The sequence below is a fragment of the Gekko japonicus genome, unplaced genomic scaffold, assembly GCF_001447785.1.
Source record: "Gekko japonicus isolate JY-2015 unplaced genomic scaffold, Gekko_japonicus_V1.1 scaffold1041, whole genome shotgun sequence".
In the NCBI taxonomy this organism is placed as follows: Eukaryota; Metazoa; Chordata; class Lepidosauria; order Squamata; family Gekkonidae; genus Gekko; species Gekko japonicus.
The window spans coordinates 120,640-143,021 of NW_015167570.1; the positions used below are offsets into that span (position 1 = coordinate 120,640).

A 22,382-nucleotide genomic window follows, 5' to 3' on the forward strand; every position below is an offset into this window, starting at 1 on the left:
CTTGTTCCTAAGAGCTTCTGCATATGATCAAATGCCACCAGTGGTGTTTCTTCTCTGGTTCCCAGATGCTTCTAGTTTTCCACTACTCAGATAGCAGAGGTCAGGTCCCACGATCCATCAACAGGATGCTCTGATGGCCGCAAGTCTTCCTGCTCTCCCCCTAATCTCAGCTGCTTCTTGGACCCATGTTGAATAATAGCCACATGGGCCAGGAGGCTGCAGCAGGGAGGGAAAGACTGAAATCGCCTCCTCCTCCTCCTCCTCCTCCTGCTGTCACTGGAGCTCTGCACACAGCAGAGGCTGGAGAAAGAGATTTAGGAATCACAGATCCTTATGCAGACCTCACAAAGTCCTTGTGCTGGATCCAACCCCAGAATTCATTAAATTAGGTTATTATAATCCAGGGGTAATTAAGTGCTTCTGATGTTGGTAACGGTCTCTGAAGGTGGTGGCAATATTGTCCATATAGGGTAGCATCTCCTAATGTATTTTTTCAATGGAGATGCTCTGCCATAGATCCAAGGGGGTTGTTATCATTGTTAAAATGTCTGTGACAGATTTAAATACAACTGATCATGTATGACAATAGCTAATGTGATTTTGGGCTGTATCAACAGAAGTATAGTGTCCAGATCACGCAAAGTGATGGTATCGCTTTACTCTGATCTGGTTAGATCTTACCGAAAGTATTGTGTTCAGTTTTGGGCAATTTAAGAAGGACATAGATAAGATGGAACGTGTCCAGAGAACAGCAACAAAGATGGTGAGGGGTCTGGAGACAAAGGCCTATAGAGGTGATATGATAACCATCTTCAAGTACTTGAAGGGCTGTCTTATAGAGGATGGTGCAGAATTGTTTTCTGTTGCCCCAGAAGGTTGAACCAGAACTAGAAGAATGAAATGAAATCAACCGAGTTTTCGGCTAAACATTAGGAAGAACGTCCTGACAGAGTGGTTCCTCAGTGGAACAGGCTTCCTTGGGAGGTGGTGGGCTCTCTTTCTTTGGAGGTTTTCAAACAGAGGCTAGATGGCCATCTGACGGCAATGCAGATTCTGTGAACTTAGGCAAATCATGAGAGGGAGGGCAGGAAGGGTTGCATCAGTGCTTAGTTCTTGGGGCCCTTCCTTGCACACCCAAGGAAATGCTGCTGATCACCACTTTGGGGTCAGGAAGTAATTTCCTCCAAGCCAGTTTGGCCAGGGATCTTGGAGGGGTTTTTTCTGCCATCTTTTGGGCACGGAACAGGGGTCACTGTATGTGTGTGTGTGTGTGTGGGAAGGTATTTGTGAGTGTCCTGCATTGTGCAGGGGGTTGGACTTGATGACCCTGGGGACCCCTTCCAACTCTGATGCTAACAAAACAGCAATAAAGGTAGATTTATAATTTGTCAAATAAAAGGTTGTCTATAAGTGGGTCTAACTGGGAAAACCTGTTACATGTCTGTTATGAAATAAGTGTGTTCAACCACAGTACCAGATTAAGAAACCATCTTCGGAATGTCACATAAACTCAAGCAATATGGCTGATTGCTGTAATACAGATTTTGGGTTCTAATGCTTACTGGTTGGTGGTAGCAAAAGTAGCTTTAATGCTTTATTCTAACCATGTATTCTGCTAACAGAAGACTTTTTGACATTGGAGAATTTTAGCTGATTTTCCATCTCCATTGCAGACTAAATGAGTCTTCCACACTCCATGCAGGGTTCAGAACAGCAGAAGGTTATATGGTACACTGGTTAGAGTGTTGGATTAGGTTCTGGGAGCACACTGTGTGGGTGATCTGGAAAGGCAGAACAGATTTAGGCCAATTATTATAACTCAGTAGTTGCTGTCTTGTTGCTAGCGAGCTAGCAGCAGCTGAGTTACATCTGGGCAAAACAGGTGTGTGTGTGTATACACGTACACAGAGAGAAAGAGAGCATTTCAAGGCCAGATCTATCACTTTGTGACAAATTATTAATACACTTTACAAATATCTTTTAAGTGCTCTAAAATTCAGATACCTGCTTCATCACTCGTCATGCTTCCTCTTCTTATTTGAATGCTAGGATTGTACTAAAAATAAACCCACTTGCCGTACACTCCATTCTGGAAAGGGTAGCTGCTGAGGATGAAGAGGAAGTTGATGGCCACTTTCAAGAGGAAGAAGAAGGTGGCTCTCATTCTCTGAAGGATGTGTGTGATCTTAGAAGACCAGAGCCGTCTCCCTTTTCCTCTCGTAGGGTCATGTTTGAGAATGAAGAGGTAAGCATGAAGAGTCCTATTTAGCCTCATCTCAATGTCCAGTTCTTGTGGTCTATATGGGAAGGGGGTGGGTTCTGCTGTGCAAGGTTCATTTGCCAGGTACGTGAATGAACAGGTGAAGTACAATACCAGGTTGTACAGAGAATACAGCAGTATCCTGCAGTAAGCTTGGGAGTGTCAGTTACTTCATGCACTTTCAGTTATGTGCCACAAGATGATTGCTGTGTGTATATACTTCCTATTCAAATGAACATGCCTTTGGGAAACTAATTGCATCCAGTAGGTTTATGATGATTAATCTCCAAGAAGTCACAATTTATGGTGGTTAATTATTTGTTGAGGTTATGCCAGCTGATTGCAAACCAGTTCCCTAAGGCAGGACTACACAGCTTTTGAACCAACATGGTGAATGGGGTTTATGAATCATGTATGGCACTCCTCCAAGCCTCAGTGAGCGTCCTCGCTTTTTGCCTAGTAGTGCAGAGGCAGGGGTTGCCAGGCAGCTGGAAAATTGCCACACGTGGCTGGTGGATTGCATTAATCTAGGTAGGTCACAGCTTGTACAGGTCCATTACTTGAACATGTACAGTGACCCTTTGTAGGCTCTTGATTAATCCACATTTAAAAAGTGCCTCAGGCCCATTGAGTCTCTGATCAGTTAACAAGTATAATTGAGTTTACTTTTATTTTAGCCAAACTTGTGTTTAAAAGAAGCGCTTGAGATCTTCAGATGTGGCATGATCTTGGAGCCATTAGTAGAAGTACTGAAGGTGGAAATCAGCCATGCTTGACTGGGAATCAGAAAGTATACCCTCAGTAACTGTTGATGCGTGTTGTGCTACAATAGGGTGGGGGACTTAATAGTTGCTTTTGTGGCTCTGCTTTAACTGAGGGTGTTCCTCGCTATGTTTTATTTTTACCTACTTGAGATTTTGTTTCATGTCTAGATGGTGATGCCAGGAGACACAGTGGAGATGATTCAGTTTCAGGATAAAGCCATCAGCAATTCTCATTATGTACTGGAACTCTTGCTACCAAATGTGTGCTTAACATTACCAAACAAGAGTTTTTATGAGAAGCTTTACAATAGGCAAGTATTAAGCTTAAGTCTTCTTAGGAGATAGGACCTGTAACTTTTTTTGGTCAATCTGTTTAATTGTTTGTGAAAACAAGAGTCAGACCGCTTCATAGTGGCAGTCATTTAGAGAACCGCACAGCTAGTTCAGTATACCCAATGTGTTTTTTTATTGTCTTCCATGTTCTCTCAACAAAGGCCCTCTGTGTCCTCTTGCTACTTGCAAGTCACTTTTGGAAAGGATGTTCCTTGAGGTAGATTACCTCACATGGTCAGCACTCAAAGAAAAAAAAACTTGCAAGTCCCGTTAGATCTGCATTAAGGGCATAGACAATCATCGTTCTCTGGATTATAGTCAGTAGTTGTACATTGTCTTACTTCTAAAGAGCTGTACATTACTACGCTTCTAAAGAGCTGTATTGATACTATTACAGTTCATTTTCTCAAATATTTTGGGGGTTTGGGGTTTTTTTTTAGCTTCTAAACAAATATTTCAAATGTTGGCACTTTCAAAATGATAGGAATGTCAGTAACCTATTAATGCGGCCTTATTTGTCCATTCTTCGTTTCCCCCTGCAAAATTGGGGAGGTCTCAGAGGAAGAGCATCTACTTTGCATGCAGAAGGCCCCAAATTCAATCCCCAGCAACTGCAGTTAAAAGGACCAGGCAGAAGGTGATATGAAAAACCTCTGCCTGAGATCCTGGGAATCCACTGTCATTCTAAGCAAATGTTACTGACACTTGGTGGGCCAATGGTCTGATGTGGCATAAGAGAGAGGCGCTAAATGAAATAACAATACTGCAAGATATCTGTATGTCCTGGTAACAGTATTAATACAAAAATATATAGTGATATTCTGTAACAAGTACAAAAACATTTGCAATAGAGGTACAGAGTCAAATGGAGTCTTCTAACAAAGTTTCCGGATTGTGTGTTCGTTTTGTAAATCTTTAGAGAAGGACCAGTACATAACTGCAGTAACCATTATTTCTTAGTACTTCATTGAAAAGTCTGTACAGCCAGACTGTACTTTGAACTGTTTACGATGAACAAGGTGGCCCATCTATATATCCTTGATATGCCTTATAAAACCGAATAATTTTTCTTGTTTGAAGAATAATGATTTAACTGTATATAGTCTCTCTCTGGTTCTTTCATAGTTTTTGTGGCTGTGCTTCTCTGGTTCGTTCGGTACTACTGATGTAGTATAAGGCAGCTTCACGTGTCCAGGCTCTTTTTACCATGCAAGCAAAGGCTGGGCTTTATAGTATCAAGGTGTAAATGCAGCCAATTGCCTATACTTTTCAGAAATACAGTATTACAGAATTCTTTATGAACATATTTTTCCAAATCACAGTCTTAGTTTTGCTCTTTTGAATTGTCTCCATGTTTTTCCATAAGCATGGAATTTAATGTAACCATGTCTTCTTCTTTTCTAGGATCAGTAATGATTTATTATTGTGGGAACCCACAGCTCCATCTCCTGTAGAAACATTTGAAAATCTGTCTTACGGTGTTGGACTTTCAGTGGCCAGCCAGCTGATCAACACTTTCAGTAAAGAAAGTTTTAGTCAATTCAAATCTACTATTCACTATGGTAATATACTGTAGAAATCCTCTAAAATTGCAGTGCTAAAAATGAGTCTGTATGTGTTAGTGTATCTCAAGTGGCTGTAGCTGCTAAACTGATAAAGGGACTACTGTTTATTCCCCAAAGGGAAAATTTAAACCTGCTTTACAGGGAAAATAATTTAATTTCCTTAAAGTTGAAAAATGTCCTTGGTGCATTGTTGTACAGATGAATTGTTTAAATATGTAATTGTTTTTCTTGTAGATGATGAGAGTGGATCCGAAGAGGAAACATTACAATATTATTCTACACTCGATCCCAACTACTCTTCAAGAAGGAAGAAAAAAGTTGAATCCCAAAACAGGAACACTCAGAGTTTTCTTTCAGTTCTTTTGAATGTTAATCATGGATTAGTGTCAATATTCACAGATGTGAAGGTAAGAAAAACAACTAGCTTTGTCTTGTTCCTTATAGCGTGTAGTGTGTTGGTTATCAGCCTTAGGGTAACATGGGAAGGGGAGAGGGGGAACTCTAAGCCTCTTAGATATATTCAGGCTATAGTCAGGTGGGTAGCCATGTTGATCTGATGCAACGGAACCAAATATGAATCCAGTGGCAGCTTTAAGACCAATAAAGTTTTATCCAAGGCATAAGCTTTAGTGCGCACGCACACTTCTTCAGATACATTGAAAATGGAAGTTACCAGTTCATACATATAGGAAGAGGGTGAGCAACAAATTAGTGCCAGCATAATAAAGGTTGTTTAACAGATGCAAGGACCAAATTGAAATAACAAGCTCAGTTTATATGGTCACCATTTGTTTGGGTTTAATTCTGGGGGGAAACATATCTGGAGACGTGTTTGCACACTAAAGCTTATACTTGGATAAAACTTAGTTGTCTTAAAGGTGCCGCTGGACTCAAATTTTGTCCACTTAGATATGTTTTGGCGTTAACAAAGGAATGTTTTCAGCAGTAACAGTTATCTTAATTGTTGCAAGAAGTTCCAAACCACTAAATGCATTTGGATTTGATTATCTTTCTTATCCTTTCTCTAGCAGGATGATGGGAATATACTAGAAGGCAAACATGGAGAATTTTGGTTTGAATTCAGTAGTGGTTCTTTGTTCTGTGTTACAAAATACGAGGGCTTTGAAGACAAACATTATATATGTCTCCACTCTGGTAGTCTCAGCTTATATCATCAAGGTAAAAAAAAAATGAAGTATTAATTTGTTGTAAACTTTTGAGCTCAAATCTGTGGAAGGTTGGGAAGAACATGCTGCTATCAGTTGCCTAGGCAGTGTAATAAAGGGTATAATACATATCTGGAAAGGGTTTGTGGGTCCTGCAAGCTGAATGGCTTCGAAGCTATTCCACATACCGGATTGTTTCCTGATATTGTGAGACAATGCTGCTGTTTACACCTCTGTTGGATTGTATCAAAGGTCTATCTGCTTCAGTGTTCTGTTGCCAGTAGGGTGTTTCTGGGAAGTTTACGACAGAATGGAATGATGTTGACCAGTCCTTTAATTTCTTTATTCCTCAGCAAGTGGAATTTAAATATATACTGTGTCTTGGCATGGAAATTTCATCTGTTTATCAAACGTAACAACTATTGTTAGATTATCTTCCATGAATCTGGCTTACCCCTTTTTTCAGATTTATTTCCGTTACTTTTATATTCAGTCGGGGGGGGGGGGGGCTTGAAATCCTTCATGTTTAATGCTTTAGAGGATTCTCCTTTCAAGGTGTAACTCTCAATTCCAGGATGTGAATCCAGTTGAATTTCACTGGAGATGTAAGTCTAATAAAGGATTTGCATAAACTCATTCAATACAGCTCTGTTCTAGGTGCAGTATTCATAATGATACTGTCTGGAAAAGTTTCTCTGTATTTTTTTGAAGAATGGTGTGGATTCTTTTTAAAAAAAAGAGAATATGACACACCAAAAGTATGTAATAGTTGTGGGAAAACCTGAATTAGAAGTTACAATGGATGCCTGTGACAAGAGGGTCCACATAGCAAAATGAAAGTCTCCTATTTAGGTAAATTAACTTTATTATAATCAACCGTATGCTTATAGGTAGAAAAATTATTGTATATGGCCATAGGCCTTTACAATCCAAACATAATAAAAACATACATCTGATGCAGATAAAATGTAATCAACGTTAAAATCAGATCATTTCTAAAGACTGTTAGATGACAATGTATATCAGCTGCCTTACACATATTTTAATATAAACCAGATTATTCCATCTGTAGAGTAAAATAATGCATTTTCCTCTGATGTATATTACTTCAGAGGACCATCTAACACTAAAATAAATCTTTCTGCAGGTATAGTAGATGGTGTTGTCTCTCCATCTGAGATCAGACTGCCAACTACAACACATCCTCACTGGTTAGAACCTACCATTTATGTTTCTGAAGAAGGCAGCCTCAGTAGGACTTCATCAGATGGTGTGGGAGTGGATTGCTTAAGTATGCTGTCTGTTGCAGTTAAGATACAGTCAAATAAGTCTGAGACCAATACAAAGGTTTGTAGTTAGAAAGTAGGCACTAAATATATTTCTCATACAATCATTTGCACAAATTCATGCTTTCCTCTGAAAGCCTTCAACTAGATTTTAATGCACATTTCCAAAGGGAATTCTTATTTTACACCTTTAGTTTCTTTGGTACTGAAGTGTCTCCATAAAGCTATTTTAAGATATCTTTTAAGGACTGTTTTTCAGCAGCAGTTTATCATTCTAGATGTTGTGGTTTAAGAAGGATCCTTTCCTAATTTGTATAAAAATAAGTTCTTGGGTTGTAACCTGTGAATTGCAAGTGGAATGGCACTTGGGGATACATCTTTCCCACCACCACTATTTGCCCAGCAGCATCTTGAGACCTTCAGAAAGTTGGTTTTGGGGAATCTTGGTGAGGGGAAAAATGTGAGGCTGGGACTGCAGTATGGAGGGCAGAGGTGCTGCTAGGGCAAGATCTGGAGGCAAAGGTGCATAGCTCTGACTTGGGGAGGGGAGGCAACCACAGCACCTTGTAATTAGAATATGGCGGCAGTAGCTGTCGTTGCTTGCACAGACACCACCATTCCTGCACCGTGCCTAAAGAGCCCAGCTGCATGCATTTTGTGTGTGGTGTAGCAAAGCAACTGCAGCTCAAGGAACGGACTGACCAATATTACCTCCCCCCCCCCCCCCCCCAATCTCTTGGGTGGGCTCCTCTGGCCAGTAGAGGCAAGCGAGTGTTACATCTTTGACTGGGCACCCGCTTCTCTTCAGCCTCCTCCTCAAACTGGAATTTGTGTTTGTGCATATGGCCCCTGACCTCCATGGCCTAGGCTAGCCCAATCTTGTCAGATCTCAGGTTCGGCCTGGTTAATATTTGGGATGGGAGACCACTAAGGAATTCCAGGGTTGCTATGCAAAGGAAGGCAATGGCAAACCACCTCTGTTGGTCTCTTGCCTTGAAAATCCCACTGGGGTTGCCATGCAGCTGTGACTGGATGGTACATACACATATATACATACACATGGGCACACACGCCTGCCCTAATATGATCTGTTCCAGATGAGTTTGTTTAGCTTCTTGGGATTGTTTCATCATTTTACTCAGCGAACTATGATGATAAAGATGGAGCTCGCCATTGCAGCAAAACTTTAAAATTATAGCGTGGTAGCTGTGATGATGAGAGCCAAAGAAGTAAAGATCTTTTGTCACCTTTTAAAGATGAAGAGATTTGTTGTGGCATAAACTTTTAACCAGTTCGGTGTAGTGGTTAAGTGTGCGGTCTCTAATCTGGGAGAACCAGGTTTGATTCCCCACTCCTCCACTTGCACCTGGCTGGATGACCTTGGGCAAGCCGTAGCTCTGATAAGAGCTGTTCTCGAAAAAGAGCAGTTGCTGTCAGAGCTCTCTCAGCCCCACCTACCTCACAGGGTGTCTGTTGTGGGAAGGGGAAGGGAAAGGCGTTTGTAAGCCGCTCTGAGACACCTTTGGGTAGTGAAGGGCAGGGTATAAATCCAATCCCCCCCCTCCTGCTCCTCCTCCTGCTCCTCCTGCTTCTTCTTTTGTGAACCAAGGCCCATTTTGTCAGATGTAAAATAAAGTTTGAAAATAATTTGCTATGCATTATTGTTTAAAACTTTATCCCAATCTGGGTATGACTTTAAATAATCTCCTTCAGTTGCTGGTAGCTGGCATTCTGATAGCACTGAAATGTACTACCAAAGACAGAAAGAGAAAGAAAAAGTTCCGCTTCAGAGCTGTACTCTGACATTCGAAAGCATAAACAGATTTGGTATGCTTACTCTCTCTCTTTTTTTTTTGCAGGAGTTCTTAGTTGCTGTTGGCCTGCGAGGAGCCACTCTTCAGCACAGAGTACTTCCTTCAGGCTTAAGCTGGCATGAACAGGTATGTTAAATTGACAAAAGCTGCATTCATAGTTGCTTTTATTACTCAGATGTTATAAGGATTATTTCACCACTGATGACAGTATACTAGGAGTCAGTGGTTTCTTCTGCTAGAACCTTCCATCCTAATATTACCTAATATTAAAACTGTGAAAATACTGGATGTGATCCTTCCTTGTGCCTTGCTGATGCATAAGGCATAACATTTGTTTTATTGTTTTTTATTGTTTATTTTATTTTATTGTTGAGGAGCTGCGGTGGCTCAAGTGGTTAAGACGCTGAACTGCAGGCTGTGGAAGGTCAGTAGTTCAGCGGTTCAAGACCCGGGTGCCGCAAGACAGGGTGAGCTCCTGTCTCTAGTTCCAGCTCCTGCCAACCTAGCAGTTCGAAAGCAAGAAATTGCAAGTAGATAAATAGGTACCACTTCGGTGGGAAGGTAACAGCGTTCCCTGCGCCTTGGTGTTTAGTCATGCCAGCCACATGACCACGGAAACGTCTTCGGACAGCGCTGGCTCTTCGGCTTTGAAACGGAGATGAGCACCGCAACCCTAGAGTCGGATTCGACTGGCTTTCGAGCAAGGGAACCTTTACCTTTTACACCACTTTTGTCCTCGAAGGGACTCAAAGCAACTCACAACCAAAGAAAGACACTAGATAGTAAATCAACAATTATCAAAACAGGGAACTATGTCTTGGGCTATTTCTGGATTCATATGCTGGCCCCTCCATAGGCCTGGGCCATGAGCAGCAGGCTGAGATTCAGCTAAGAGCCTTTTTGGTATTACCTTGGCACACACTTTTAGGCACATCCAAGCTTTTATAGGTACCTGAATTGGAAGGGGGGGAATAAACCCTCAGCAAGATGATACACCTGGTAAAGCTATTCCTCTGCTCTTCCCCTCCCTGTTTTCCTTCCCGTTGGTGACTGAACATGGATATTCAGTATAAACCGGGCCCTTCTGGGGAATGGGAGGCTGGTGCGTGCGCCCCTCCGATATTCCATCCAGCCTACCCTTCTCCATTTACTGAAGTAATATTCAGTATGATATGTGAATAAGGGGTGGGGAGAGAAAGAAGAGAAACAATGTTCTCCGACTATATTTAGATTCTGTGCCTACTGGGTAGAAGCACCATGTTGCTTTGTGTTTGGGGCCTTGTTAGCTGGGAAAAAATGGTTTATCCACAGTTGAAAAGTTTATCTTTAGTGGTGCAGTTGTCTTTACACTTACTGAACTAAATGGGCCCTTACAACACATTAATTGTCCTTTCTCATCTTATGTATTTTGTGAAGCATGTCACATTGGGCCTTATCTTTACATTTGTATAATTGTAGATTTTGTATTTTTTGAACATTTCTGATGAGCCTGTGTTGGGATATAATCCTCCAACCTCTATTACAACATTTCACGTCCATCTCTGGAGTTGTGCTCTGAATTATAGGTAAGTTAACTATTACGTCAGTTTGATAACTTGAACTATTTGCTAACTGTATGGCTCAAGACATCAAATTTCCCCCCAAAAAAGAAATTTGAATTCTTTCAGGTTTTCCTACAAAATATATTGGAAACCTTGTTCTTCATCTTCTTCTTCTTTCTTTTTTGTTGTTAGGCCTCTGTTTTTGCCTACCAGATCTCTTCTTACAGTTGAAACATTTAGCATTTCAAGTAGTGTTGCACTGGATAAATCTTCATCTACTCTCAGGTAAAGTTTTTTAAACACCTATGTAAGAGTTGCAAAACTGGATGTAGAGCAGGATTTTAATTAATTTTTAGCTTTGTTTGTTGTGTGTTAAGTATAAATTATATTACGACTGTGGGCTGTTACAGCTACATATTCCAGCTCACACTGCTAATAGCTGGTAACTTTTCCGTGGGCCACTGGTTTGGGAGGAAAAGGTGTTTTGGGGGACAACTCTCATAGAATCTGGGTAATCCCAAAATTGCTGGTTTTGGTGACCAACACCCCGCCCCCCCCAAATCCAAGTCATAATTTCTTTGTCTGGGAATGCTCTCCCACAAGAGCAAATGAACCTCTTCTCACCAGTCATAAATCTCTGTGGGTGCCCAGTGAGTCCTGGTTTTTTTAAACTTAAACGTTTAAAGACATTTTTATCTAAAGATTCCAGTGTACCTATTTCTTTCTATTATATCTGAATTTCATGATCTTGCCTATGTGTGAAATACACATTTGCTTTGTTAATCTGCTTTTGCTGTAGAATAATCTTGGATGAGGCTGCTTTGCATTTGTCAGACAAGTGTAACGCTGTTACCGTGAACCTCCAAAGAGGTAAGTGTGTTTAATCCTTTGGAATGAGCATTCAGAATTTAAAGAAAGGTTATTTAAAGATGAGCCTGTGTTGATCAAGTGCAGTCGCTGATAGCAAGTCAGACTCTTTTTTTGTGTGGGGGTTAGGAAAGTTGCGACTTTCATACACTACAGTGCTTGGCTGACCATGAAGCAGGAAACTTCTTAGTTCTGTTCCAAGTATACATGGAATGCCAGTAAATTTTGAACTTTAAAATACTGCAAGACAGGGTGGGCTATTGTAAATTTCCCTGATGTTGACCACTGAAGAGTATGGTAGTCAAAAATATTTTGCCTGAATAGTTATTCCAACCTTTTCTCCAGTTAGAATTCAAACAAGAGTAATTAGAAATGTAACTGTTAAAGAGACAGTTAAGTGAATTGACTAATTTGTGTGTGTGTGCAGGCTGGAAATTGGTCCAGCTTCAGGGTGGGTAGGAAGATGGAGAGATTGCTTTAAAGCCAGCTGCACAGTAAATATAGGATATCTGACTGTGACTGCAGCAACCAATATTCAAATCGCCTCTCAGCCTTACCTCTCAGCCTAACCTATTTCGCAGGGTTGTTGGAAGGACAAAACATGTCTGCTGCTGTGAGAGAAATAGGAGAGAATAAACCTTGGATAAACTGATGTATTAGCAAGTAAACTGTAAAAAGGTAAAAGTAAAGGTTCCCTTGCTCAAAAGCCAGTCGAATCCGACTCTAGGATTGCGGTGCTCATCTCCGTTTCAAAGCCGAAGAGCCAGCGCTGTCCAAAGACATTTCTCTGGTCATGTGGCCAGCATGACTAAATACCAAGGCGCACGGAACGCTGTTACCTTCCCACTGAAGTGGTACCTATTTATCTACTTGCAATTTCTTGCTTTCGAACTGCTAGGTTGGCAGGAGCAGGGGCCAGAGACGGGAGCTCACTCCGTCATGCGGCACACTCGGGTCTCGAACTGCTGAACTACTGACCTTCCACAGCCTGCAGTTCAGCGTCTTAACCACTTGAGCCACCGTAGCTCCTGTAAACTGTACTCCCTGTTTAAACAGACATATGTTTATGTTTAAGAAATTAATAGTTTGCTTAAGATAAACAGCTCTTAAGCAGTTCAACTGATACTTACTTTGCTTTTTTCAGATTATGTTAGAGTTATGGATATGGGGCTCTTGGAACTGACAATAAGGGCAGTAAAACCTGGATCTGATGGAGAGAGGGTAAGGATTTAAGTTAAGAGCCAGTTCGTGTAGTGGTGCGGACTCTAATCTGGGAGAACCGGGTTTGATTCCCCCCTCCTCCACTTGCAGCTGCTGGATGACCTTGGGCAAGCCATAGTTCTGTCAGAGCTGTTCTCTCAAGGACAGTTCTGTCAGAGCTCTCTCAGCCCCACCTACCTCTCAGAGTGTCTGTTGTGGGGAGGGGGAGGGAAAGGAGTTTGTAGAGACTCCGAGTGAAGGGCAGGGTATAAATCCAATCTCCTCCTCCTCCCTTCTTTCTTCTTCTTTTTTCTTCTATCTCGATAACACTGCTTTTGAGGTGAGTTCTGGTGAAATTAGTGCAATTTGTTTCCAAGTAAATTGGTGTAGGATCAGGGATAATGTTACATTTCAGTAGGGTTAGTGTTGGCATGGTCTTTCAGATGTACTTTATCTTACATCGTTCATAAACCATACCAGAAAGTTTTGACCTACTTTTCTGTTGCTTAGAGTAAGCCACGCTTTGAACTACATTGTTCCAGTGATGTGATCCATATTCGAACGTGCTCAGACTCTTGTGCTGCTTTGATGAATCTTATCCAGTATATTGCAAGTTATGGGGATTTGAATCCTCCTGCTAAGACAGAGGCTATCTCTGGAATGACCAAACAGAATGCAAAGGTATGAGAAGGTACCTCTCTTCATCCTGCTTCCCAATCAGTCCTGTATAGTTTTGCCTCATCCTCAGGGGTGGCCATTGGTGCTTACACATGCCTTTGAAGCACTATAATATGCTGTTCAGTTCCCAGCAGACTCTGTCATCATTTTATTTCGATTAGGGCTGGGGAAAGAAAAGGGCACTTACTGTAATTGTCTGTTTCATCTTAGCCTGTTTCTTTCTCATGATACCTGACTATTTGACAATAAACCATTTCAAGTAACTGGCAGATCTTGTACACCACTGACAAATGTTTCATAAATGCACTTAGATCAATGTTAAAAATCTTTACAAGCTGGTAACCTGTAGTTGCGTATTAGTGGCATGTAAAGATCCCATCCCAATCTCCAAAATCTCCCCATCCACGATACTATATGCTGTCAGGAGCTTGATCAGGCCAATTTTCCCTCTTCTCCCCTGCTCCTCTTTTTGCCTCCTTTAACTGACACTCAGTTGTTGTTAGCAGCTGAAAGCCATATTTTTCTGCATGCCTGTGGAGTCCCCTGAGAGTATGCCAAGGCCTGGTTTTGTTATCTGTGTGACTGACACAGAAGCCATCCATTTTATTCTTAGATATAGTGACAGTTCCAACCTGATATTTCCCCATCCTTTTCTTAGACTGGGCTCTTTCAGACATCATGGTGTATTGACAAACAGTGATGATACCAATATTCTGTCATCTGCACTGATCATGAACAGTGCTGTGTTTTCTGTAAGTCTGACTTCTTGTCACTGTTATCTTAAAGGCAGAAGTTTCCAGCCGGCCAACTTCCCGAGGGCCAATCCTTGCTGAAGCAGATCAGCAGATTCTACGAGATTTAATGAGTGATGCGATGGAAGACATTGAGACCCAGCACACTGCTTCTCCCACTAAACCACAAGCTAATGGTAGGTCATTCTAGTTTTCTTCTATTTCATTAAGCACAGATGTCACGTAAACACAATACTTGGCTTGCATCCATGTGAAATATGTATATACTGTGTGTATGTACTTGGGTTAGTTGCTAGTACTGGCAGTGTTGTTTGTACTTTCCATGGGAGAGGACTTGAAAGAGCACATGCTTCTCACTTGCTTTTATCCATCCTGCATTTATTGTCCAACATATTCATGGGATGCCCCCCTTATTGTAGTATGAGTCCACTAGGATATCCCGTATGGAATAGCATTCCATATTTACTTTCAGGTTGACATTGCAGAAATACATATTTGAGGAGATTCAGAGCTGGTTAACGCAAGAAGCCAGGTGGAGAAATTAAGCAGTGGCCTGGCTGGGAGATTTTGGGGTTAGAATAGGTTTTAAAAGTTTAACACAGCATATTGCCAGAAGCCAGAAGGGACACCACTGCTAATCTGATTTTACCACTGCTTAGCGAAATTATTGAAAAATGGAGCTTGACATTTTACTCATGGCATGGTCAAAGGTAATTTTTGTGTTTATCCTACTTGTACCTGTAAGTCATAGAACATACAGGTTTCCAGCAATTCTGTAAGTTTCATAAAAATATTTCTCTGCCTTTTCTCAGGAACTCTGGAGGAGAAGACCCAGGTGCAAGTGCCGTCTTGCTCAGACCTCTTCCTGTTTCCTGATGAGAGTGGGAATCTCTCTCAAGAGCCAAGCCCCACTTACACATCATTCACTCACCATATGATTAATGAAGCTATGGGAGAAGCACCTTCCGAAAATGATGACTTCTGCATTCTTTTTGCACCCAAAGCTGTTGTCTCTGTAAGAAGCTTTTAATATTGATCAGAAATAAGAATCAAGCTGAGGCACATACATAGGCACAAAAGCCAGAGACTGGTTTGTTAATCAGCTGTTACATAAATGAATCTCAGATTTGGAAATCTGCTCAGCAGAATGTCCTTTCAGGAATGACAGTTTCTTGCCAAACAATTAAAAATTGGGTGGATACTGTGAGTACAATGTGCTTGCAGTATAGATATTTTTTTTTGCTGCTTTCCCATAGAAGCCCCTCAGGCTCTCTAAAAAGTCTGTGCTGGTGATTCATAGTCTTATGTCATTTTGTTTGAGAAATAGGGGGCTCCGGTAAGGACAGGTATTGGGTGAAATCATCCCCACTAACCTTCCTTTCACTGGTGGAGGAAGCTTTCCATTGACGGACGAGGTACAATCTCTGCCCAGTTTTCCCTCTGATTTCAGCGGTGCCCCTAGTCCCCAGCATTGGCCTTTTAGGAATCTTAGTAGGGTGCTGGGGAAAGGGAAATGTTGAGTAGTCTTTGGGGGATCCAACCTCATATAATTTAGGAATTAATTAGAAGTTTTGTTGCTCAAATTGTGCAAGCAATGATGTATGTAGATTGTCCGTCTGCACCAGCATTTAACGTGGGGAAATAAGTGTCATTAATTAATAATGATCTTCTCGCAGTATTTATTTATTTCTTCAATTTGTAGCCCTCCCTCCTCTGTACAACAGGGCTCAGAGCGAGTAACAACATTTATAAAACATTCCGTGTAATGTGATTGAATTCTATCTTCAGTGGTTCAAGCACTGTTGTCTTAGCACTTCTGCATATTAAAAATGAGAGAAGTTAAATGATGGTAGGCATTCTTTGACCTGGATAGCCCAGGCGAGCCCAGTCTCATCAAATCTGGGATGCTAAGTGGGATCAGATCTGGGATACATACTCTGGTGACTTGGAGGTTATTCTTCCTTGCCGCTAGTTGCAAGGGAAGTGACTGTTTGCAAACATATTATAAAGCTAAGAATATGGTCCTTTTTCTTGCCCCCCCTCCCCAAGTCTTGGTTTTCTGCAGGGAAAACAGACCTCTGTTTTAAATGTGTTTACTTTCCGATCACCTTTTAGGACAAGGAAGAGGAACCCGTAGTGAAAATAATGGTTGATGATGCAATTGTGATAAAAGAGAACCATTTCAGCCTGCCTGTAAAAAAGGCAGACACAAGCAAAGCTCCATTGCGTTTTCCTGTTCCTTTGGTGCGCTATGTTGTGAAAGAGATCTCGCTGATCTGGCACCTTTATGGGGGAAAAGACTTTGGGACTGTGCCACCTACATCGCCAGCTAAAAGTTACATGTAAGTACTTCTGGAGAGCCATTTAGGGCTGTGCAATGTCTGATGCCTGATTCATAGTGTACTGGGCCATGAAAGGTTGCCAAGACGTATTTTAGTGCCCTTGTCACATGCGTTGGCCAATTCGCATGAAATGTTAGCACAGTGACTGTAAGCCGACATATGAATGGACTGGCACACGTGATAAGAGCATTTAAATCTGGAAAGCCTGCATGCAAAGGGCTTTCTCTGTGCACACATCCTGCATAAATCAGTGAGTGCCATTGGTTGCTAGGTATGCAGCCCAACCTGTTCGTTTTCAGTGAGGATTTCCATGAGAGATGTGGTTAACATTCAGTCCCTCTGGCAACAGCAGGTAAGATATTGGCAGTAAATGCATTTCTTCTGAAGGCTATCTTCTTTAGTTAGAGGGAATATATTGTTGCTAATGGTTATTTCCTGCATAGATTTGGAGAGACATTTATTTAATTGTAACTTGTAAGAGGAAATTACATTCTGGTAACAGAGGTAGCAAGTTCTTTTTCTTTACCATACTCATTAGGGAATCTCATTTATCACAGTTTGTGGAGCACAGCAAACTGTGACCCTGTGCTGACAGAATGGTTCTGAACTAAACTTTTAGCTTAAGCATAGTAATCCTGTTCTTTCCCATCACAGCAGCCCTCAGAGCTCTCCATCGCACACACCAACAAGGCATGGTCGGAATGCAGCATCCGGTGGAAGAGGAAGAAACCCAGATTTCTTGATGGAAATACAGTTAAGCAAAGTAAGATAATTGAAACAGTTATGGCTATTTTTTTTTTGCTTGGACCTCTGCAGCAGATGGGAACCAGACTTACCCAAGTCTGGTTCCCATCTGCTGCAGAGGTCCAAGTACTCCACATGCACCATCAGCTTCAGTACTTTTCCTTTTCCAAACTTGGGTACCCTGACATGTTGCTTATTGATTTCAGTCGAGGTAAATTTCTGATTTTGTTAAGCATCTTTTAGTTTATCAAACTGTAATGGTGCTTTGATTGGTTCAGACTTTTTAATTTGTTTACTATGATGGTACCATTGTGAAAATGACATTCAAGCTAAGTAAGAAACAGCACATACCCTGTGAGCATATGAGAGCTGGCCAGATAATTCATGAGGCACATTTACAATTGCTGCCACATGAGCAATCCATCTTTCCCTCTCTTTGTACAGCATCAGTGTCCAATTGTAACATTTCTCCAGGTGTTGGAAGTGACTCACTGGGCCCTACTGGCAACTGCATGGATGGATGAGGTGCATGGGTGGGTCAGAAATCCTACAGTCCTTTCATTCATGGCGTTAGTTTTTGCAGTATTTGCTCTGGGATCCAGGATTACAAGAAGCAACTATTCCATTCATGGCTTATGCAAGTGTTGTTTGGTGCTAACTGTAAATGCAGGGATTACCAATGCTTGAGAATAGTCATAGAGTTTTAGAATTGAAAGGGGCTACAATGGCCCCGTCCCCTCCCTCAAGGCAAGATTTTCCCTCTGTTTTTCTTTCCCTTTCTCACTGAGCAGTCCTAGTGGTCTGTTTTCTTCTTTCCTGAAGAACTCTGGCTATCCCACCATGTCTCAGTATGATATTTTACTGCTGGCTCAGCCCAGGAATTTGAGGGAAGGGTCGGGATTGCCCTTTAACTTAAATAACTAAAAATGGCACTTGAGATGTTTTGAAATTCAAAATTAACAGAATATTTTATTTAACATCGAGGGGAAATGTCAGGTGAAATCAGGGGTTGAAAGTTCTGAGGTAACTCAATATAGATAACTCTGAGGTAAAACCAGTATACATGCACAAACTTTAGTTCTGGTTAATGAGAGTTTCTTAAGCTATTCACAGTTATTTAAAATCTTTATGTTGAGAGGCTTTTGTTCCAGTGTTTTCCCCAAACACTTCAGTACACTTTCTTTGAGTATTCTCTAACTCTTTTGGTTTCCAGAAGGCTGGTACATTCTTTCCAGTACCCAGACCCCTTCTCTTGAAACAGCAGTACTTGTCTTGAGTTTTCAAAGAGTGATTAACACATGGAATTCACTGCCACAGGAGATGGCGGTGGCCACATCCTCGGATGGCTTCAAGAGAGAATTAGATAAACATATGGAGCAGAGGTCCATCAGTGGCTATTAGCCACAAGGTATAGATAGGAACTCTCAGTCTAGGGCAAGTGATGCACTGTATTCTTGGTGCTTGGGGGGGGGCAACAGTGGGAGGGCTTCTAGTGTCTTGGCCCCACTGATGGACCTCCTGATGGCACCTGGTATTTTTGGCTACTGTGTGACAGAGTGTTGGACTAGATGGGCCATTGGCCCGATCCAACATTGGCTTCTCTTATGTTCTTATGTTCACCTGGTTCTTAAGGTTTTTACAGGCAGTTTCTAACTACACCAGACCATGGATCTCTCCACTCTTCAGAGACAGAGCTAACTCCCTGTTTACACTGGGTAGGGAAATTCTCCCTTTCTTTGGCCTGAATGGATGTCTTCACCTACCTTCCCAAACTTTCTTGCCAGCTTTCCCTCAGTACTCCATCTGTGTAAAACTGCTCTCAGCTAAGGCTGAAATCAGACTCAGTCAAGGCAGAAATCTGCTTGACTCTCTTCTTAGCATGCAGTTCTCAAGTCTTTCTCTGCTCAGCTGATGTTAACCAATCAGATCTCTTGGGACAGCCTATCACTCAAGGCTTTCTGTTTCTGTGAAGAACTAACCCTTCACAGTCCTTTACCTATTTGTACAGCACTTCTAAACTTTTAAAAGTGCAGTCTGTCACGAGGGCCTTCTAAACCATCTAATGCAAACCCTTGTTCAAAACTAGAGCATGAAGCTCAGTGCCTCTCAGGTCTCTGAAGACATCAAACAAGGGTAAATTTCCCTTCTTGCTGCCTTGCTCACATTCGCCCCAGCAACTGATTTCACTATCAAACCACTGATACCATTAGGAAGCATCTTTTAATGTTCAACTGAAATCTACTTTCCTGTAATGTAAGCCCTTTAGATCTAATCTTGCTCTCTGAAGCGCCAGAAAAGATGCCTCTGCCTTTAAGACTGCCTTTAAGGTAGTTGAAAAGACCTATTACGTCTCTTCTCAGTCTTCTCTTTTCTAGACTAGTTTCTTTAATCTTTTCTCATATGGCTTGTTTTTAAAGACCCCCAAGCCTTCTTCATTGTCTTCATCTGGACGTGGTCTACTTTGTCTACAAACTTAATGTGCACCAGAGAGAGCTCCTCTAACAGAACAGGGAAGGATGTGGGTGCAATGATTTTCCTCCTCCTTATAGCAGCACTCCATGTCTCATAACATTTTGTCCACTATGCCCCCGGCCTCTAGCATTGGCTTTTAGGAATCGTACGGTGCTGCTGTCAATCCTCTGTGTTTGGGTTTGTTTGTTTGTTTTTTGCCCCATGTTGTCCTGTAAAGGTTGCTTTGTCATACTTACCTCTTGTCTTTTCTGTTACAAGGTAAAATTCCAGCATGAAGTATATCCACCAGGTGAACCAGAGGGAGAGGCCAACCTGTTGGAGCAGCCAGTGTCCCGTCAAGTGTTTGTGGTTCAGGACCTCGAGATCCGAGATCGCTTGGCTACATCACAGATGAATAAATTTCTCTACCTCTATTGTAGCAAGGAGATGCCTAGAAAAGCGCACTCTAACATAGTAAGCTAGTATGAAAGCTTGCTGGCTTTTATAAATGTGGAAATAATAAGGTATTAGAACTGCCGTAAAATCAAGACACTGGTGAAAGCACATATTGCATCAGAGTTAACTCTGACTTTTGCTGGAAGGTGTAAAGAAATTCAGAAGTAGAATTTATAGGTGCAGGGATTAATCCTAAACAGTTCTGCTCAGAAGTAAGTCCTTTTTTATTCATTGGGTTAGGGTTATATGTTTCCTCTTTTGGTGGAATTTATGTTGTAAGCAACAGTCTAGCAAGAGATACAAGCAATGCTGTGGAGAGTGACAATGAAACTGAGGTGGCCCACTGACCTCTGTGGAAGTGTTAAATTCTGTTGAAATAGATGTGGACAGAATTTTTCTTGATTGTATTGAAAAATATCTTTAATGGGGTATGTAATTCTGTTAGCTACAGAGTTGATCAACATGGGTTAAGTTACTATTTAATCAGTAATAAAATACTAATAAGATTGGAATCCTGTGCACATGAATTTCAGTAATACCAATTTGGAGCCCCAGTTGAAAATTCACCCATTTGAAAGCCTAGGAGGTGTGTATATTTCTTCATTAAAATATTTACTGAGTGTCTTTTTTTCTTGTTTTGCTTCTTATTCTTCAGCTCACAGTCAAAGCGTTGCACGTTCGCCCAGAATCGGGTAGATCACCGCAGGAGTGTTGCTTACGAGTGTCATTAATGCCGCTTCGCCTCAATATTGACCAGGTTGGCTTACCGAGGAGTGCTTTATAGATAGAACAAAGCATAGAATTAACATGCTGTAACAGTCTACAAACACCTGTGCAGAAAATAACTTTGCCTCTGCTTAATCACTCGTTTCCATAACCTATGATACTTTAGAACAAAGCATAGAATTAACACGCTGTAACAGTCTACAAACACCTGTGCAGAAAATAACTTTGCCTCTGCTTAATCATTAATTTCCATAACCTATGATACTTGTGTAATATAAGTTCACATAATAAGTCACAGCTAGAGATTTGCAGTCCCAGCACGTAAAGAAGGGGAGAGGGCCGCGAAGGCGAGGACCCCTTTACAATAACACTACACACACAGTGGCTTTTGGAATACAGTGTGGAAACTGGCCACAACTTTTATTTGTTACAGCTGTAAGAAGCCTTGGTGCAGCATGGGTCCACTGGATCCTAGCATTGACTGACCTGCCTGCCAAGGTGGGGGAGAACCATGGAATGGCAGGTTGCTGGATTCCACAAATGATCCCACGTGGTCAGGTGGGGAGGCCAGGTGCTATGGTGTACTTTATCCCTCCATGGTTGTCCAACCTCCTTCCCTGGGCCTGGTTCAGGCCCCATCATACGCCCATCAGGGAAGGGGAGGGCCAGGTTCCCCCCCCCCGCTGCTCCAAGCTGCCCATGCAGACGGCCCCCGCCTTGAAGGACATGGCCTCCACGATCACTTGTCACCCTGCTGTCTCCCCCCATCACATGAGACTGCAAACTGAGCCTGTGGTGATTTGAGGGCCCTCCTGCATGTATCTTCTCAGTTGAACTTACCGGGGAGGGGGGACTTTTGGAAGTACAGGAAGTGTACCCTCGGGTACTTTAATTAAAAAAAAAAAAAGGAAGTACAGGAAGCACTTTAGTTAGGTTTGCTATAAACCAAATGTTTTTTGTAAGTTGATTTGGGTCCCTCTGGAAAGAAAAGCACCCTAAAAATGTCTTAAATGAATGCAGCTGCCAGCTCCAGGTTGGGAAATACCTGGAGGTTTGGGGGGTGGAGCCTGAGGAAAGTGAGGTTTGGGGAAGCGACGGACTTCAGCGGAGTCTAATGCCATGGAGTCCACCCTTCAAAGCAGCCATTTTCTCCAGGCGAACTGATCTCTGTCACCTGGAGATCAGTTGTAATAGCAAGAGATCCCCAACCACTTCCTAGAGATTTAAAAAAATATAAATATATAGGTGCATAAAGGTGTGGTATATTCCCACATTGGTTTTACTGTTAGAAAATGCTAGAGAAATGTCCACCATTATGATGAGAGGGTCTGTATATTAGGCTGGGAACCTGTGCATAAAGTGTCTTTTGATTCCGCTCAGGAATTATTGGAACCAGTGCGGAGGCTGGAGTGCAAGTTTTTAGTATGCAATGTAATC

The 22,382-nt window shown here is 41.8% G+C and overlaps 1 protein-coding gene across 1 annotated transcript in view; it reads left to right on the top strand.

The window, feature by feature from the left end:
• The window catches only part of ATG2B (autophagy related 2B), a 59,531-nt gene that overhangs the window by 27,336 nt on the left and 9,813 nt on the right, over window positions 1-22,382 (top strand). The window contains exons 17-34 of the mRNA XM_015413852.1: window positions 2,050-2,245; window positions 3,193-3,335; window positions 4,762-4,919; window positions 5,157-5,329; window positions 5,951-6,101; window positions 7,236-7,435; window positions 9,234-9,314; window positions 10,647-10,753; window positions 10,922-11,014; window positions 11,529-11,599; window positions 12,741-12,817; window positions 13,307-13,477; window positions 14,261-14,402; window positions 15,039-15,241; window positions 16,342-16,568; window positions 17,223-17,331; window positions 20,043-20,237; window positions 20,875-20,976. Of these exons, the coding sequence (XP_015269338.1) occupies window positions 2,050-2,245; window positions 3,193-3,335; window positions 4,762-4,919; window positions 5,157-5,329; window positions 5,951-6,101; window positions 7,236-7,435; window positions 9,234-9,314; window positions 10,647-10,753; window positions 10,922-11,014; window positions 11,529-11,599; window positions 12,741-12,817; window positions 13,307-13,477; window positions 14,261-14,402; window positions 15,039-15,241; window positions 16,342-16,568; window positions 17,223-17,331; window positions 20,043-20,237; window positions 20,875-20,976 (2,599 nt within the window). The remainder of the gene's footprint in view (window positions 1-2,049; window positions 2,246-3,192; window positions 3,336-4,761; window positions 4,920-5,156; window positions 5,330-5,950; window positions 6,102-7,235; window positions 7,436-9,233; window positions 9,315-10,646; window positions 10,754-10,921; window positions 11,015-11,528; window positions 11,600-12,740; window positions 12,818-13,306; window positions 13,478-14,260; window positions 14,403-15,038; window positions 15,242-16,341; window positions 16,569-17,222; window positions 17,332-20,042; window positions 20,238-20,874; window positions 20,977-22,382) is intronic.